This window comes from Cryptotermes secundus, unplaced genomic scaffold, assembly GCF_002891405.2.
Source record: "Cryptotermes secundus unplaced genomic scaffold, Csec_1.0 scaffold47, whole genome shotgun sequence".
NCBI lineage: Eukaryota > Metazoa > Arthropoda > Insecta > Blattodea > Kalotermitidae > Cryptotermes > Cryptotermes secundus.
The window spans coordinates 2400747-2418442 of NW_019721002.1; the positions used below are offsets into that span (position 1 = coordinate 2400747).

Sequence of the window (17696 nt, forward strand, 5' to 3'; positions counted from 1 at the left end):
AAAACGTCACAATAATATCATTACAAATTGTACACTACATGGCTACTGAACAGGACACAATTTCAGTTTTGTCTCTAGCACTACTGCTGCCTTTCCTTCCTTCCCCCTTACCAACAATGGTCCATGTAAAACCCCTTCCTTTCTGCGACACCAATTTCTCAGAAAAATTCCAAGAACTGCACTACAGAACAAAATTACGTAAATTAGAAACAAAAAAAATCGAACTTTTTCTTTTTCTCTGCACTTCAAAGTTAAAGTAGCTTCCATATATTATGTTCTGTTTCAGAATCTCTCCCTGCCTGCTTACCTGGACTTTTAGTTGGTGTTGGTGGTTTTGGTGGTGGGGGCGGAGGTTGCAAATGTGGGGGAGGTACATCCCTGGGACGACACAGAACACAATTGTACCCGTCTTCTGCGCACCTCTCGGCTTCAGCTTCAGTGCGGATCTGGTCACATGAACAATGTAACCACCTAAAAAATGGAAGACAGACATAAATCAGTGTTAGTGGCAGTATGCAGAAAGCCATTAACCCTTTTGTATCCTCTGTCAGAAGGTCTCCGACATAATTTTCCTGTACAGGTTCACTGCTGAGAGCCTTTGGCCACTCTACGTGACCAGTCTACTGCCTTGTTACAATCATACACAAAGTGTCAAACATCATCGTTCGCAGATTCTATAACATAACAGGTGACAGGGCTTTCATGATTCCTTAAACAGTAGGTGTGTTGTTTTGAAGTAATTTGCCTATTGCTGAAGACAGGAGTTGGAAATAACAGTACTAGAAATGGTTTAGACATTAAACTAAAAAAAAAGTCGATGCTTCCACTAAAAATAAGAACAGAAGAGGTACTGACACTGTTCTAAGCTAACCACTACTGTCTGTCAATACAAATTCACGGTCAATTTTGGAAAAATACAAAAATAAATATATTCTTCATTGTAGGAATATGAAAGTTGTTAAATTTACATGTTATTAATGCTGTCTCCAATAAGAAGGGGTAAACTGCAAAGAAACAGGAAGAGGGAGGTTGCCAATTTCCACCCTGAGATTCAAACCTGGTCTTGCCATAGTAAAATTCAGACAGAGATGCTGACTTGTATTCATACGTGAAACACAGCGTGTAAGGCAATGGGTCCCTGTGGATATGCAACAGTACAAACCTCTCACACTGGACACATTGAATGATGAGATCCCCTTCACTGTAAGGCTCTGAACATGACGGACACGTTGTGTGTGAGGCACATGGACCACACTCTGTGAAACTCTTCTGCCACATACAGTTGAAACCTGGATCATTTGAGCCACACGACATGCATATTGCACACCTGGAACAGGGCACTCACGACAAAATTTGTACAGCAAAAAGAACTCAAGAACCACATACACACAACTGCTAGAAGCAAGACTTGCATGTCCAGAGAAGGTAAATGTAACACGTGTAGGTTTCATGATCAACTGCAGAAAATAGGGCACTGAATGAAATGTGGATAGCAGCCAAGTTACACATGAATTCAACCGTAACTCACCATTCACTTACTCATACTGTAACAGTCAATACTACAATGAAAATGTCTGACATAATTTCATTACTCAATGTCAGGATATTTCTTTATTATGTTATTTGTTGTATTGAGTTATTTACCCAAACTGATGACATCAGGACATAACAATTATAAGCTTTTAGAATGACCCATTATTTTTTAATATAAATGTCCACAATTCTGAACCTCGGAACTGCATTATTTAGAAGGTATATATATTCCAGCTATATGATTAGCTGTGCAAATGAATATCTGTACTTCAGTGCATATGCATCAGACAATGAGTTAAAGATGTGACCAATACATCACATCCAATGCTGTCCTCCTAAAAAAGAAATGCTAAGAATCGAATCCCAACCATTTAAATGATACCAGACAGTATTCTGGTCACATGGCGTGTACGGATGGCTATCATATCCATGTGTATGACAGTTCCAGGCCGTTATTTACCATTTACATTTCCAATTCCCATGTGGAACATAGTCCAGAGGTGGATCCATACAGTATATATGGAAAGAAATGTCACAGTCATCACAGAGTATCAATCGTCCTTCATCATTGCGCTGCCCGCAACCCTCACACACTGTGCAGTCCAAACATCGCCATCCCTTCTGAAGTATGACCTTCGTTACCTGAAATTAGCATGATACAAAGAACTGCATGAACTCCTCTTGAAATAAACTGTACTGAAATAATTAAACTCCTGAAAGCTGAGGTTCTCACATCCATGCATACATATTCCTAATGACAAGCAGCACACTCCTTCTAAAAAGAGGTGGCAGGCACTTGGCCACACACTTGAGCTGCTCATCAGCCCGTCATGCAGCGACAGTCACATCCCATGCAAATGGTACAGGAAGCTTCCAAAATGTTCCTTACAGACATATGTAAATGCAACTGCAGAGTGCTGGAACTTAATGAGTAGGCAATGCCTCACATCCCCTTCTACTAGAACAAACTGAAAATGCTGGTTACAGAACTTACAGGCTTACAGCTTGACATACTACCAATCCCATGTGTATATTTCCTTTCACTGATGACATTTGTTGTTAATAATTTGGATAAGTTTCAAACCAATAAATCTGTATATGTCATTGGTACCAGAAGGAATGACCACCTTCACATACCTTCAACACATTTATCATCCTATCAGAGAGGGGTGTATCATTCAAGCATCAAGCTATTTAATACTCTGCCGTCAAATATCAGTTTTAAAATATGATAAAAAGCAACTGATGAATTTGTTGAGCATGCAAGGGGCTCAAAAGTTAAGAGTTAATAAATGGTCTGTGTGTGTGAATTATATATTATTGAGACTTGCTTGTTGTAAGTGTAGTTGTATGTATGATGTCTGTTGTTTGTTATGAATTTTAATATTTTATAATGTAACTGTTTTAATGATACTGCATGCCAGTGTGTGTGGAATGTCAAGGTGTGAATCTGATAGTGCTTTACCACGACCCATGTGCGTTGTCCTGACAACTTGAGCTATCTGTGAGAGGCCTGATTATATATTTTATTGGACAAAGGACGAATACTGTGTAGTCATCATGAATTTGTAATATGTGACATCTTTTATATCCAGCCCTACGGGGAGATGATTGCATCCATGAAGTGAAAATAAATGTAAATGTACCAACCTTAACATTTACACAGTATGGATGGTAACACTGACCACACTGGGCACAGGCAATAAGACAACCCTCCTGATCAATGCCAATAGCACCACACATGACACATATGTCCTGAGTCAAAACGAACTTGTCTTTGGCCGAACACAATACAAGGCGATTCTCCACTCCTGGTTCTTCTTCCGACTTGTTGAATGAAGAATCTGCTTGTGGTCGCTATAATGAATCAAAATAGAGTGAATGCAGTTGGTTTTAAGATGTACAATGAACTACGCCACTTCAGGACACACTGAAAGTGACTGGCTTGCATGCTACATATAAAAAGGGCATATCTTGAAAACTGTGATATTATAGACCATAATGTAATAATGTCTATCTAACAAAACACTGAAAGGCATATGGAATTCTAATTCCCACTTGTCATTCATTAATTCAAGGTCAAGTACTTGTAAAATTTGGGGATCCTCCGAAACTGTACACAGTCTCTACAACAGTACACACATTTCAAAGTAATCACTACATGTGTAGTATACAGTAACTTCAAATTATACCAATGCAATCATGCTCTGAATTATTTGCTCTGGAATAACTGATGTCCTGTGAGAACAGAACACATATGTCACAGGACTTACTTGTAAATTCTTTTATTTCACTATTAAGCTTATCATCATCATCATCATTAATTGAGCCTAAGTATTCCATCTCAAATGCAATATTTTTATGCTCAAATGGTTTAATCTTTCTTTTTCTTTAAATTTTGTGATGGGAGAACATTGAGACCTCTGCTGCCTCATCTGACGAATATTCCGCCTCCCCACACCACCATGTGCCTCCAATCTTAATAACTGAACAAGCTGTGTTGCAGGTACAAAGAGTCCAAGAAACAGTGGCTCACACTGTGGCATGATGAACAAATGTCCTCACCTGCAAACCAAGTCCAGGAACCCCAAAGATCCCTCTCATTTTTGCTTTTGGGGCACGCTTACGACCAAAATCGGTGACCCTCTGCCGTTTCTGGTAACCACTGATCACCTTTCCTCTTCCACTGATACTACTGAAACCCAGTTTCTTCTTGGCACAAAATGGCTTCCCTTTGCCCAATCCAATTGCTCTCATGGGCCCTTCATCAGAATACTGCAACATCAATTATTCAAACATGTTTGCAACCATTACTACTATTACAGCAGATATGAGATGTGACACACACAGCTTACAACAGTGGGCATCTGCACCATCAATTTCATCATGCTAAGCACAGCAATATTCTTTGATTTTAACAATACTATATCATAATTCCTGCTGTAATGACTGCTTTTCTCTCACTTCTAGGTGTGCATACACATACAGCTGGCAACATGGTTTGGCTGCCAATTTCTATCCTTCATTAAATCAAAGGAGTACTACTGGGAACACAGCATTATCATACCTTCTTATCAGTCCCTATTTACAGGAACCTTTTCAAAGTTCCTTCAGGAACTCGGGGTTTCAGCAGAACAAATTTTGGTAAACACTCCCCAATGAACAGGGACAGAGAAATGCTGCACTGGCAAGCACGTAATGAAAGGAGCTCACAAACTCAATTCAGAGGGAGGGGAGGAGGAGGAATGGGTAAGAAAGTGAAAAAGAAAAGGTCTGAGAAGAGAGAGCAGACTAGATGTTTTTCATCCACTGAAATTTTCTTCACTTCTGCGTGTGTGTAATGTCATCTCTCTGATGTGCTTCGAGTTCTGTGTACCTTATCAGATGAGGAATACTCCACTTCCATGCCAGAATCCTCTGCAACATACAGAGATTCTTGAGACCCTGTCAGACTAGATTCCAAGCCACCATCTTCAGTGCCTGTATAAACACAAAATACATTGATTCATATGTAACTTACAGCTGTGATAACACACACTATTATAGCATGTAAACATTCAATTTTTGTATGGGTGTGGATCTTGGTCTCTGACATTAAGGGAGGAACATAGACTGAGGGTGTCGAGGAGAATATTTGGACCAAAGAGGGATGAAGTAACAGGAGGTTGGAGAAAACCGCATAATGAGGAGCTTCATAACTTGTACTCTTCTCCAAGTATAATTAGAATGATCAAGTCAAGGGGGATGAGATAGGCAGGGCCTGTAGCACAAATGGAGAAGAGGAATGCATATAGGATATTGGTGGGAAACCCAGATGGAAAGAGGCCACTGGGAAGACCTAGGTGTAGGTGAGTGGATAATATTAAAATGGATCTTAAGAGAGACTGGATTGATCTGGCTTGGGATATGGACCAGTGGAGGGCTCTTGTAAACACAGTAATGAACCTTTGGTTTCCACAAAATGCTGGGAAGTTCTTGAGTAGGTGCACAACTGGCGGCTTCTCAACAAGGGTTCAGCTCCATGAGTGAGTGAAGAATTTAATAGACTCCCCTCCTATCCTGACCACAAGAAAAATATGCAAACTCAAGAGCTAAGCACCAACATCTCACATCAATCACAAAACATAAACCACACAGCAACACATCACACACCTGTAACAGTGTGTTGCACTGCTGCATGGCTCAGCATCCAGGTTGCCAATTGCAGAGAAAAGTACAGCAGTACACAGGAGTACTGCAATCATTTATAATACTGTATGATTAAAATAAGGAGCATTTCAGATGCAAAACTTACTGTCTTTTCTCTTTGGAAGCATTTCTCTCCCTGGCTGTGTGCGTGGCTTACAGATTGGGCAGACGTATTCATAGTCAGGGTTACTTTCCTTCTTACGGTTATACGTTGTCAGATCTGCATCCCCATCGCACATTCCATGAACAAATCTACAAAACCATGTAAATTCAGTTTCATGTGTACATCCAGAAGGTCACAGCACCAAGCTAAGCCTTAGCTTAACTGTTCAACACTACAGTCATTCACAATGCTTCAACACTTCCAAAATTTGATGTATGAAAGCAAAGTTCCATGAATTGCATGAAGAATGAAATACGAGAGTAACTACAATTATTTAGAAGTGATACTGGCAGAAACAGAAACTACAGCAGATATTAAACTTCTGTCATTTACACCTGGTTAGTTTTCAGTGTCTTCTGAATAGTGGTAATAATGTGAGACACTTAACACAGATCCTCCTTGATACAGAGCACCAGAGAACACTGACCTTTGATCTGATTTTTGTGGTCAAAGGAGGTAAAAACTATTCACATTTATTTATACAAAAACTGAAATGACTCAGCAGGCCAGCTCCTGGGTAATGTTTACAGAACACTCAAGCCACAGTCCATGGCTGACATACTGTGACTAATAACTGGTTGGCCACACCACAACTCAAGTGGTTAGTCACGGACTTCCCACCACGGCAGCCCAGGTTTGATCCCGGGTCTGGTCAAGTGGGATTTGTGGTGGACAAAGTCGCGCTGGGGTAGGTTTCCTCCGAGCACTTTGGTTTCCCCTGCCAATCTTCATTTCACCAATTGCTCCACAATCACCCTCACCTGTCATCTAGGGCTGGTACAATAGGCCAGAAGTGGCCGCAGTACAAGGGACTTGGTCCCACCACACTAGCAACAATAAAAAAAATATCACTGGTGACTGCTGAAGTCTGTGCTACAATGCTGCCTGTACTTTTGTTATGTAACGCAACATATATCTGTTAAAGGAATGATCTAAAAACAAACGCCTGAACTTACTTTCGACAGCGCCCGCACTGAACCATTTCCCTGTATGCAGCAGCACGATAAGCTCGCCTGCAGAGAGGACATGAGAAGCCCTTGTTACGCTGCTGGTAACAGGAGTCACACACGGTGTAGTGAGCATGCCATCGTGACGACAGGCCAGCACCAGGAGTTCTGGAGCCACAGTCACTGCACACCCGACAACACTGCAATCACGAGCCTCTCATTAAACTGGATCTGTACCACTGTCCTTATCTCCTTGTTACTGACATCACAGAGGGAATGTCATTCTGCATCACGTGAAACTTTATCAGCTGTGCAGTTCTTCATTACTGTTACTGTTATCGCAAGTTAAAAACTGCCCCCCCCTCCAAACCTGTACTAGCAGGAGACTCAAAATCCCCAATTCCCAGGCAACAAAATTGTCACCTCTAAATTTTCACATGGCCCCCAACCACAGGGAACTGGGAAATTTAAATTCCCTATTCTCAGACAAGAAACTATTACACCCAAAACTGAAACATGATTACAAGTTGTGTAGCACTCAGAAACTTAAAATCCCTATCCCAAGACATAATATATCCACATCCAGCTCTGACAGAAACTCACTTTACATTTCCAACCAATTTTGGGTATCGTAGTAACTATCGGACGGAGACATTGCGCATGGTAAGCCTTGTCGCACTTCTCACATAGCATGACCTTGGAATCGTCTTCAGGCTGCCTGCACACCTGGCACACACGGCAGTCAGGGCACTGCCATCCAGCTCGCAGTCCTACAGAGCAACATACAAAGAATGATGATACAGGCAACCCCCCCCCCCCCTGCAGAAAGTCTTCTTCTGTTGCGTTCTCATGTAATGTTTCATTGTAATCTATTGTCTAGGATATTTATATTTCCACCAAATGAGGAGTTTACACCCCAGCAACACAGACTGGCTGCATCTAACAAACCAAATCTAACTGCCCACACACCCGCCCGCCTACCTACCTGACTGGCTGAACTGAACTGAAATGAAATCTTGAGAATTCATTGTTGCTCAGCCACACAATAAATCCCTAGCATTTTATGGAACAAAATGGCTCCTCAACATGTTCATACATGCCTGCCATTGGTCTCTGCCAGACAAATCCAGTTAACACTCCCTTAAATTTAATTGTTTCTTGCATCCTGTTGTGTATTTAATCAATATTAGAGTTAATTTTACCGACCACACAACACGTTTTTATTATTGTCACACGACATGTTTCGACCTCAAGAGGTCATCCTCAGGTGTACAACTGTGTTCATACCTCACGTCTTAGCAAAATGAATAAAGAACAACATGAAGCAGGGCTTTTGTTAGTAAAGGGTGGTTATGAATATAACATGTTATGTAGCAGAAAATCTTTTGACTTCTCAATTCAGATAATGCTGAGGTGACTGAGAATGTGGAAACATTATGTTCATATTTCCATGATAACCATTTCAAAGAAAAAATATTGACATACCTAGATTCAATTCTTTCAAATTTTATAGTCACAGTGAATTTTTAATGTCCAAAAATCAGGAATTTATACGTTTGGATAGATCCCCAAAAACACATTATTCCAAACATCGAGTTCTCAACAAATACATAATAAATGATCATAAATGTCTTTTTCATTGTACTCCACTTTGAGACTCAATTTCATTTTAAATAACTGTGTTTTAACATATAAAAAAATTATTTTCCAAATTCTGTTGCATACACATTAGTAAGTCACAATTCAACATGTTACCAGGTAAGAGAGCAAGTCCAACACAGCTTCCATGGTAATGGTGTCCACAGTTCGTGCACATCATAAGGTTGGACACATCACCCAATGCAAAACACGTCATACAGGTAACTTCCCCACTCACTGCAAAAAGACAGAAATAACATCTTAACCCATACTTTGACTCTGACATCACAGAGGAACAAAGATGAACTGAGGACTCAATGCAGACAGCCAGATTACTACTACCGGCGGAACTGAGTCTTCTCACTGACATAACGAACTGTAAGAAGCTGGCAATACTCAGGAATTTTCAGAATATGCAAACTTAACTCCTTTCCATTTTCTCTGTTTCCAGCTTCACTCCCGAACATACAAATTAATTTGCAGGAAATTTAGAAAAAAAAATACACACACATATTCTAGCACAACGGAAATATAAAACACTTGCCATCTGTTGTTCCGATACATGAACTACTAGAATAGTTGTCTAAGAACATAACAAAAAAAACCCTGGTGGTTTTAGTCCGCAAGCAAACTATAGCGACCGAGCAATCTAGGAACATAAACAGCAAATAAATAACTAATATTTATTTCCTTTATTTACTTTAGAGTAACAGGATGCAATTAAATCATAAAATTACTTTTTTTATGCAGAAATGTGTCCTAGTATGAAGTTGTGTCACATTCAGAATCCCCTTCCATTGCAGCATATGTGGCACCACAGCTTTGTGTGCAGTGCAGAAGTGGCTACTGTTATAAATTATTACAGTGCAAAGAGTGGTCTACCAGAGAAAATTCTCATTCTGGTCTCAATTCTCAATGTATTTCAAACTCTGATCTTGACCTGGAAAAGTCATTCTTTCACATGCTTACCATCATCAGCCTCCCTACTTACACAACAAAGGGACCTGGTCCAGATGTTGGCTGCAAACCATGGTAACTGTCTTGCAGTCCTGAAAAGCACCCGACGCTGCAGCACAGGGGAAATGAAGAACACGTGTACAGGTGGTAACTATACATGTTATGGTGGCCCCAAAGTGACTGCAGTATGAACACCGTCGCTTGGAAGCTTCCAGAACCGCTGGCCCAACATTCTCCATGACCAAGTCCTCTGTCCTCGTCACTCCAGATGACCAAAGAGCACATGACTGATGCACATAAAAGTGGCCTAAGAAAAAGTATAATTTACTATGAGTAAAACAAAACTGAAGTTTATTATTTAACCCTGTCATATGCATTGCAGTAGAGTTAACCCCATTCCTGTTCTTAATGTGCACAAGCATCTAGCATACACAAACTAAAAAATCTTCTGCTCCCCACCACAACCTGCTCCACCAATTTTCATCTTTGAGAGGCTTTATTTCATTTACAAAAATGGCTGAAGGAAGTGAACACAGATCCTTGCACCCCACACGTCATAAAGATGTCAGATTTCATAACACCAAGCTTCACTCCATGCGTTTAAGGGATATCCTTAGTGAACATACTGCAGCCAGGAAATCATGGTTATGTTGTGGAAACTGTGAGGATGCATCGTACTTGGGGTAAGCAACAGTACGGAAGGAACAACATGTGCATTGCATGATGTCTCCTATACAGCGTGACTACCACCACTTATAGTTTGCACAACCGAATACCAAACTTCATGGAGTCAATAACATATTCATGTGTGTAAATAATGTTGATGCTGAAGCTGACGACACATGCTTAGAGCTGTTTTACACAACACACGTGTGATACTGACAAGGAACAAAACTGTATCTTCAGTAAAGAACAGGTACTTCTTGTACTAGCTCACAATGGGAAATTAAATAACAAGTCTCATACCATGAAAAAGGTGAATCTGCGTGGTTTACACAGTTGGTCACACTGTTTACCTGTATAGTTAAATAATAAACCCTAACAGCTTGTACCAAAATATTTACATTATCATTTTAAAATTTTAAGACAATTTTGCTTACAAATATACCGGTCCAGTTCACTGTGGTATCAGAATTTCTCAGCTATGAGCCACCAACATTTCACTGCAACTGTACATTTAACATGAAGGCCAATAGTTTCGTGGTCCAGTTGGCACTCCAATCTGCATCCTTATTTGTCATTAACAGTGTAAAAATCAATTTTAATAATGTTGTAAAACAAAAAGACATTAATGAAGCCTGATATTCAAAATGTTCCATGCTTTCATAGCACAAGAGTGAAGCAATGCCCAATAAAACTGTATTGGTTAGCAGTTACTTAGACGTCACGTACTGTAGCGTGCTGCAGACCGATAGCTATTGGCCTTATGTTCTTATAACCAAAGTTAAACTCTGAAGTACAGAAGGAACACAATACTTCAACAAATACCTGAGCTCTCAAACAGGCTACCAACTTCAGGTTCTTCAGGGTAGCCCACTACACTAAGCTCATCCAGCTGCTCTGCACTGCTGCCTAGGGAGGGGTTCCTATGCAGACAAATATCGTTCATTAACGGAATCAGTAGCACATTTTCTTCAGAAGACCGTAAATTTCCAGAATCTGTTTGCTTCTTATACAGAGCAGGTTCACTTAAAAAAAAAAAAAAAAAAAAAAAAGAGACTCAAAAACAAAAATTTATATTGAAACACTGCTCCCTATTATCACAATACTAACAAATTAAATATCACGCAACAAAACTGAAGTTTTCCGCCATTAATTAACCACACCATGAAGACAAACAAGTGAGTTGTAGCTCCTCACACTCTTAACGTCAACACCAAGTGAATATGACTGAACAGCTGCATACTCCCTGGAGCAAGAGAGACAGGTATCCACAGAACAGGAGGCTAGGAGGGCCCCAAAACTAATCTTTTCCTTAAATAACATTATAGCTCACAATAACGTAACTTTCCCCCTTCTCTCAGACCCTTGTATTCTCCTCAAACTCATACCTACATTTGTATTCAATACATATTTAAATGTGGATGGTGAAACCACATTTTCCACACATATCATTCAGCAAAGCACGTATATTCCACACTCAAAAACTTATCCTCACCGTGACTTGGCCATGCACTTCTGGCGCCGACCAGTAACAGCACTGACGCCACCACCTCTTGGGCTCTTGTCCCCACCACTGCCAACACTCTCTCTGTCTACTGCATCCCCTGCATAAGTCTCAGATGATGGACTCATCATCTCAACAGCATCACTCCGATCTGCTGACGCAGGAGATGATTTATGTGGCGTGAAGCCTTCTGGACAGCTGAACCGCATCAGGTCACCTTGGCCCAGCTGACTTCTCTCACCCAAATTACAGAGTGCACAGACCTTTCCAGGCCTGAAAGACACAGCACAATTACAGAGCAGACTGAAACCTGCTCCACACTAAATCAACAAAATGCACTTTGCATTGCATTTCACAGTGACCAGCTAGCAAGTTATGCACATTAAATCCAACAAATATGTACATAAATTTTGATACACATGCTCTCCTGTTCACAGAAACATAACATTTTTTTTAAGGTGTACGTTTCATTTTAAACTAACAAATAATGGGAAGAACTTCAAATGACTACATCCTTACAGCTCCATGCTCCATTCACTCCGTAAAACTTCCCTCAGTATAAACTTCAAATGACTGCATCCTTACAGCTCCATGCTCCATCCAGTCCGTAAAACTGCCCTCAGTATAAACTTCAAATATCCATGAGATGTGAAACAAAATATCACATGTTTATGCTGTTGCCATTCCCCATTTACTTTAATGAAATAATAATCACAAATGAATATATCTGAACTGTACACTGAATGAGCCAATCAAGACACCATCCACAAATTGTACAGGCACCATGCTGGTACTGATGGCAGCAGGGAAAGAGTGTGACTACTGGCTTTCTTTTATGGTGCCATCAGGATAGCATCAAATGGTAGGTTAACTGATGAACTGCAAACTGTGTGGAGGTGGTCATGGCCTAACCAAGGTACTATCCCAAAATCTGCATGGAGAGACTGAGAAAAACCATGAGACACCTCTGTCAGGAGAGATGGTGTCAAAGCTAAGATTCAAACCAAATACAAAAGTCTAAGAGATTTACCACTATAACAAGTTGTCTGATGACTAGATGGCATCTATGGCAAAACAATGATGCAAAAATTATGAAACCAAGATTGGGACATACATACAGCAAGTGCAGTCCAAGCTGCTCAGTTAATAACTGACCAGAAATTAACCACTGCACACAGCAATGTGTGAAACATTGGAATCAGTTAAAAATATTAACACAATCTGAAATGTCAATAAAGGAAGATTAAAGACAAATTTATCTCACTGCCACCATGTCCACGACCCAGGGCCCCAGCCAGTTGGAGAAATCGGCTGGAGCTCACCAGTCACATCTATCTGGAGCAAAGTACAGAAAGTGTGACGCCATATGCCACTGCCTCAAATACATTTTCATAGCACAGTGCTTCTCAGACATGGGAGCATCGTACTATGGCAATGACAGTATATAGGTAATGTGAAAGCATTATCTTACCACTGCTCCTGAAAATATGGGGGTTCTTCTGGGGCCATCATCTTTTCTGTCTTGGAAGCTGCTGCAGTAGCAGAACATTCACTGTGTCCAGTTTCTGGGTCAACACAGGAGGCTGAAGCTGCACCCAATTCATCTACAGACCTGACAGGACTTGGTGACTCAGGTGAAGGTTCAACATCTTCCAGAACAGGATTACTAGCATCCCGTGACTCTTCCTTCAGGAGACTTGGTGACTTTGTGATTCCATGGACATACACACTGCTGTTAAAAAGGCACATCAATATTCTAATGTGTGCAATATCAAGTAACAGGTCAGCATTCCCCTTAAACACACTGACGGAATCACACAGAGGACAGTTTTTGTATAGGACATGAACCAGACAAAGCAAAACAAAATGCAGCAGCATACATGAGATTACTGAGATGAAATTCACAGTGCTCCTTCTACAGAGAGTTCACGTGTCAACATACACAAATATTTATTATTTCTTTCACATACCATGAAAATCCAACTTCTCGCAGATATTCTATGGCAAATGGCATAAGCTTAAGCAATCTGGCTTTCATTAATGAAACCAGTCATTCAGACGCGGAAAACACTAAGTATTTTGTTGTCAATGCTCTTGCAAAGCAACTTCAACTAACAAGGATTTTGTATGAAGATCAGTATTCTGGGGTGTCATACCATGCAGTTTAGTATTAGTATTATTATTATTATTATTATTATTATTATTATTATTAACCAACATTTCTGAGAAACATGCTGCCTCCATCTTCAGGGTTTAACGATCTATGACAATACAGGGTGTGGCATCCCATGAGATGAAACAAGTCTGTGGTCTCTACAACTTTCCAGTATTATCAGTTTAGATGCATCGAAACACCTGAGGATGGCCATCTGTAGCCGAAACGTGGTGTTAGTGATAAATTGCAAATATTTCAATGATTGTTGCATTACTGGACTAAATATATAGAGGGTTAATTAAAGATGTGCAACAGAATGCTGAAATACAGAATGATATTAAAGATGTAAGGTTGGAGGGCACAGACCAGAATCATCTGGCTAAGGATGGAGATCAGTGGTGGACTCCTGTAAACACAGTAATGAACCTTCAGGTTACATAAAATTCTGGAACTTTCGAGTACATGGGCAACTACTGTCATCTCATGAAGGCCCTGCTCCATGGAGTACACTGATAATTTCCACTGCAAACTTATGAACCATTTACCACAAAATCCATTTGAAAATACTAAATAAAGTAACAAGTTTTATGAAGTGTACCTCTTCCACCTTCTTAATTTTAATCCTGCTGATTTCCTTGACGACTTCGAAGACAGCCTATCTTTCCTCGGTCGACCTGGCCCTCTTCGTAAGCTAAGTGGCTTCCCACTGAAGTGTGAATGTTTGTGCAGAGCTGTGGAACCATCATCTTGTGAAAGGGGAAAAGCTGCATCTACAAGATAGAAATAAACAACACATGAAACATGAAAAGCTGGCACAGTTAACTGAATCTTAGGTAATTTAACGACCCACTCAAATCATAAGACATGAGATAATCATGACTACTGTGTTGGGACGCAGTCAGGGCCTATTTGAAAGTACACTGCAGCATTTTCCTTGTGGGGGGGGTGGGGGCCCAGCTGACATTGAAACACAATACCTCATGAATACAATTTGTAGGATCTGCTAATAAAAGAGGTAACTACTATAGCTATAAGATATAGTTGTACGGCAATTCTAATCTAACCTCAGTACATTCAGATATGTAAATGTGAAGAGGAGGATAAAGATGATGAAAAGAAGAGGAAGAGGGGAAGAAAAGGAGAAAGAAGACTAATGCTGTACAATAATCAAAGCGCTAAACAAACTACTGCATTTAATGGTGCATTAGAAAACTACATGCAAACATGAAACAAAGAAAAAAGTAAAGGAAGTAAAGCTATCCCTGTACCAGGCCGTGAAGGCCCATAGGGTAGAGAAATTGAGGGTCTCACATTATCTAGACAATCGGCACAAAGATGGTGGTAAGATGAAACAAAGAAAAGAGAACTGAAAAAAATAAGGCCCTAAGCACTACAGCTGTGCACTTGCAAGTACTGTCTCCCTCATACAGACTACAGCTGTAACAAGGCTCACATTAACTACAGCTGTGCACTTGCAAGTACTGTCTCCCTCATACAGACTATAGCTGTAACGAGGATCACAGTACCTACAGCTGTGCACTTGCAAGTACTGTCTCCCTCATACAGACTACAGCTATAACGAGGCTCACAGTAACTACAGCTGTGCACTTGCACGTACTGTCTCCTTCATACAGACTACAGCTGTAACAAGGCTCACAGAAACTACAGCTGTGCACTTGCAAGTACTGTCTCCCTCATACAGACTACAGCTGTAACAAGGCTCACAGTAACTACAGCTGTGCACTTGCAAGTACTGTCTCCCTCATACAGACTACAGCTGTAACAAGGCTCACAGTAACTACAGCTGTGCACTTGCAAGTACTGTCTCCCTCATACAGACTACAGCTGTAACAAGGCTCACAGTAACTACAGCTGTGCACTTGCAAGTACTGTCTCCCTCATACAGACTACAGCTGTAACAAGGCTCACAGTAACTACAGCTGTGCACTTGCAAGTACTGTCTCCCTCATACAGACTACAGCTGTAACAAGGCTCACAGTAACTACAGCTGTGCACTTGCAAGTACTGTCTCCCTCATACAGACTACAGCTGTAACAAGGCTCACAGAAACTACAGCTGTGCACTTGCAAGTACTGTCTCCCTCATACAGACTACAGCTGTAACAAGGCTCACAGTACCTACAGCTGTGCACTTGCAAGTACTGTCTCCCTCATACAGGCTACAGCTGTAACAAGGCTCACAGTACCCACAGCTGTGCACTTGCAAGTACTGTCTCCCTCATACAGACTACAGCTGTAACGAGGCTCACAGTACCCACAGCTGTGCACTTGCATGTACTGTCTCCTTCATACAGACTACAGCTGTAACAAGGCTCACAGTAACTACAGCTGTGCTTTTGCAAGTACTGTCTATACTGCCCTAGTGCAGCTCAAAGCTATGACAGTAAAGTGTGCAATAACCATAGCTGTACACCAACAAGTATTCTGTCTCTCTTATACAGCCCACAGCTATGATGTTGAGGTTTGACTTAGCTATGGCTGTGCCAGAGGCATTGTACCGGGGATATGATTCAGATTAAAGGGGTACTTATGGCTGTGCACTAGCAGGCAGTGTACCTCTCTAACAAAATTCGTGACTACGACAATAACGCAGACTGTTTGCTTACTCTTTCTGACAAAACAATAACTTTTAATACATCAAATGTAGGTGAATTTTTAAATGCAGTATAGATAGGAAACAGATGTTTTGAAAATGTGGCACAGTTCAGCTATTTGCGAACAACGATAACAGATCAAAGCCTGATTCAGGAGGAAATTAAGAGGCGATTGAACTCGGGTAATGCTTGCTACCATTCAGTCCAAAACCTTTTGTCTTCTCGTTTGAAGTCTAAAAACTTAAAAAATCAGAATATACAAAACTATAATTTTGCCTGTGGTTCTGTACGGGTGTGAAACTTGGTCTCTAACATTAAGGGACGAACACAGACTGAGGTTGTTTGAGAACAGGGTGTTGAGGAGAATATTTGGACCTAAGAGAGATGAAGTGACAGGAGGTTGGAGAAAACTGCACAATGAGGAGCTTCATAACTTGTACTCTTCTCCAAGTATAATTAGAATGAGCAAGTCAAGGAGGATAAGGTGGGCAGGTCATGTAGCATGAATGGGGGAGACAAGGAATGCATATAGGATATTGGTGGGAAAGCCAGAAGGAAAGAGACCACAGGGAAGACCAAGGCATAGGTGGGTGGACAATATTAGAATCGATCTTAAGAGAGATAGGATGGAATGTTATGGATTGGATAGATCTGATTCAGGATAGGGTCCAGCGGAGGGCGCTTGTGAACACGGTAATGAACCTTCGGGTTCCATAAAATGCTGGAAAATTCTCAAGTAGCTGCTGAATTGGCGGCTCCTCCAGTAGGGCTCAGCTCCATGAGCGAGTGAGTGAGCAAGTAAGTGAGTGAGTGAGTGAGTGAGTAAGTAAGTAAGTAAGTATATTTCTTTTATAACAATATAATAAGCAAATCCATACCTTAATAGTGACTTAGTTTAATTGGAACTGTCATAAGAATGGTCCATCTGCACAAGCACATCATACAATATTTGTTAAGTATAGAACGGAGTGATTTTTTTTGTTTAACCTTTAACGGCCGAATGTTATAATTATTCGCATCAAGTAGCACCCCGAGCTGGCCGAATGTTATAATTTTTAGGGACAAGCCACGTGCTTCCTTTGTGAGTGCTGGCAGTTTGACCTTGGGTTTGAAACCCAAACAAACTCATGAACGTTCATGTCAGATGTTTATTTGTTAGCTCTGAACAATGAAATCGTTTATCAGGGTACTGGTTTCGAAACTATTTACGTTTAGATATGACTGTTTATGACCTGGTGAGCCAATAGAGGTCAGCTTTGTTTTGAGAAGTTAGAGGAGGAAATATTCGTAAGCACTTTCATAGCAGTGCTGCCAGAGCTTTCAAGGAAGTGTGG

General features: G+C 40.7%; 2 protein-coding genes across 5 annotated transcripts in view; both read right to left on the bottom strand.

The window, feature by feature from the left end:
* Positions 1-386, bottom strand: part of LOC111873928 (histone-lysine N-methyltransferase 2C) — a 113909-nt gene extending 113523 nt beyond the window's left edge. For all 4 annotated transcript variants that reach the window (XM_033755252.1, XM_033755254.1, XM_033755247.1 and 1 more), the window contains exon 1: positions 308-386. The gene's annotated coding sequence lies outside the window, so the exon portion shown is untranslated. The remainder of the gene's footprint in view (positions 1-307) is intronic.
* Positions 252-17696, bottom strand: part of LOC117283058 (histone-lysine N-methyltransferase 2C) — a 20782-nt gene continuing 3337 nt past the window's right edge. Inside the window, exons 3-17 of the mRNA XM_033755331.1 lie at positions 14347-14518; positions 13065-13325; positions 11585-11866; positions 10915-11012; positions 9461-9733; positions 8536-8706; positions 7435-7601; positions 6841-7031; positions 5828-5973; positions 4910-5013; positions 4099-4308; positions 3184-3390; positions 1994-2175; positions 1058-1327; positions 252-471 (exon numbers count right to left, since the gene is read on the bottom strand). Of these exons, the coding sequence (XP_033611222.1) occupies positions 252-471; positions 1058-1327; positions 1994-2175; positions 3184-3390; positions 4099-4308; positions 4910-5013; positions 5828-5973; positions 6841-7031; positions 7435-7601; positions 8536-8706; positions 9461-9733; positions 10915-11012; positions 11585-11866; positions 13065-13325; positions 14347-14518 (2954 nt within the window). The remainder of the gene's footprint in view (positions 472-1057; positions 1328-1993; positions 2176-3183; positions 3391-4098; positions 4309-4909; positions 5014-5827; positions 5974-6840; positions 7032-7434; positions 7602-8535; positions 8707-9460; positions 9734-10914; positions 11013-11584; positions 11867-13064; positions 13326-14346; positions 14519-17696) is intronic.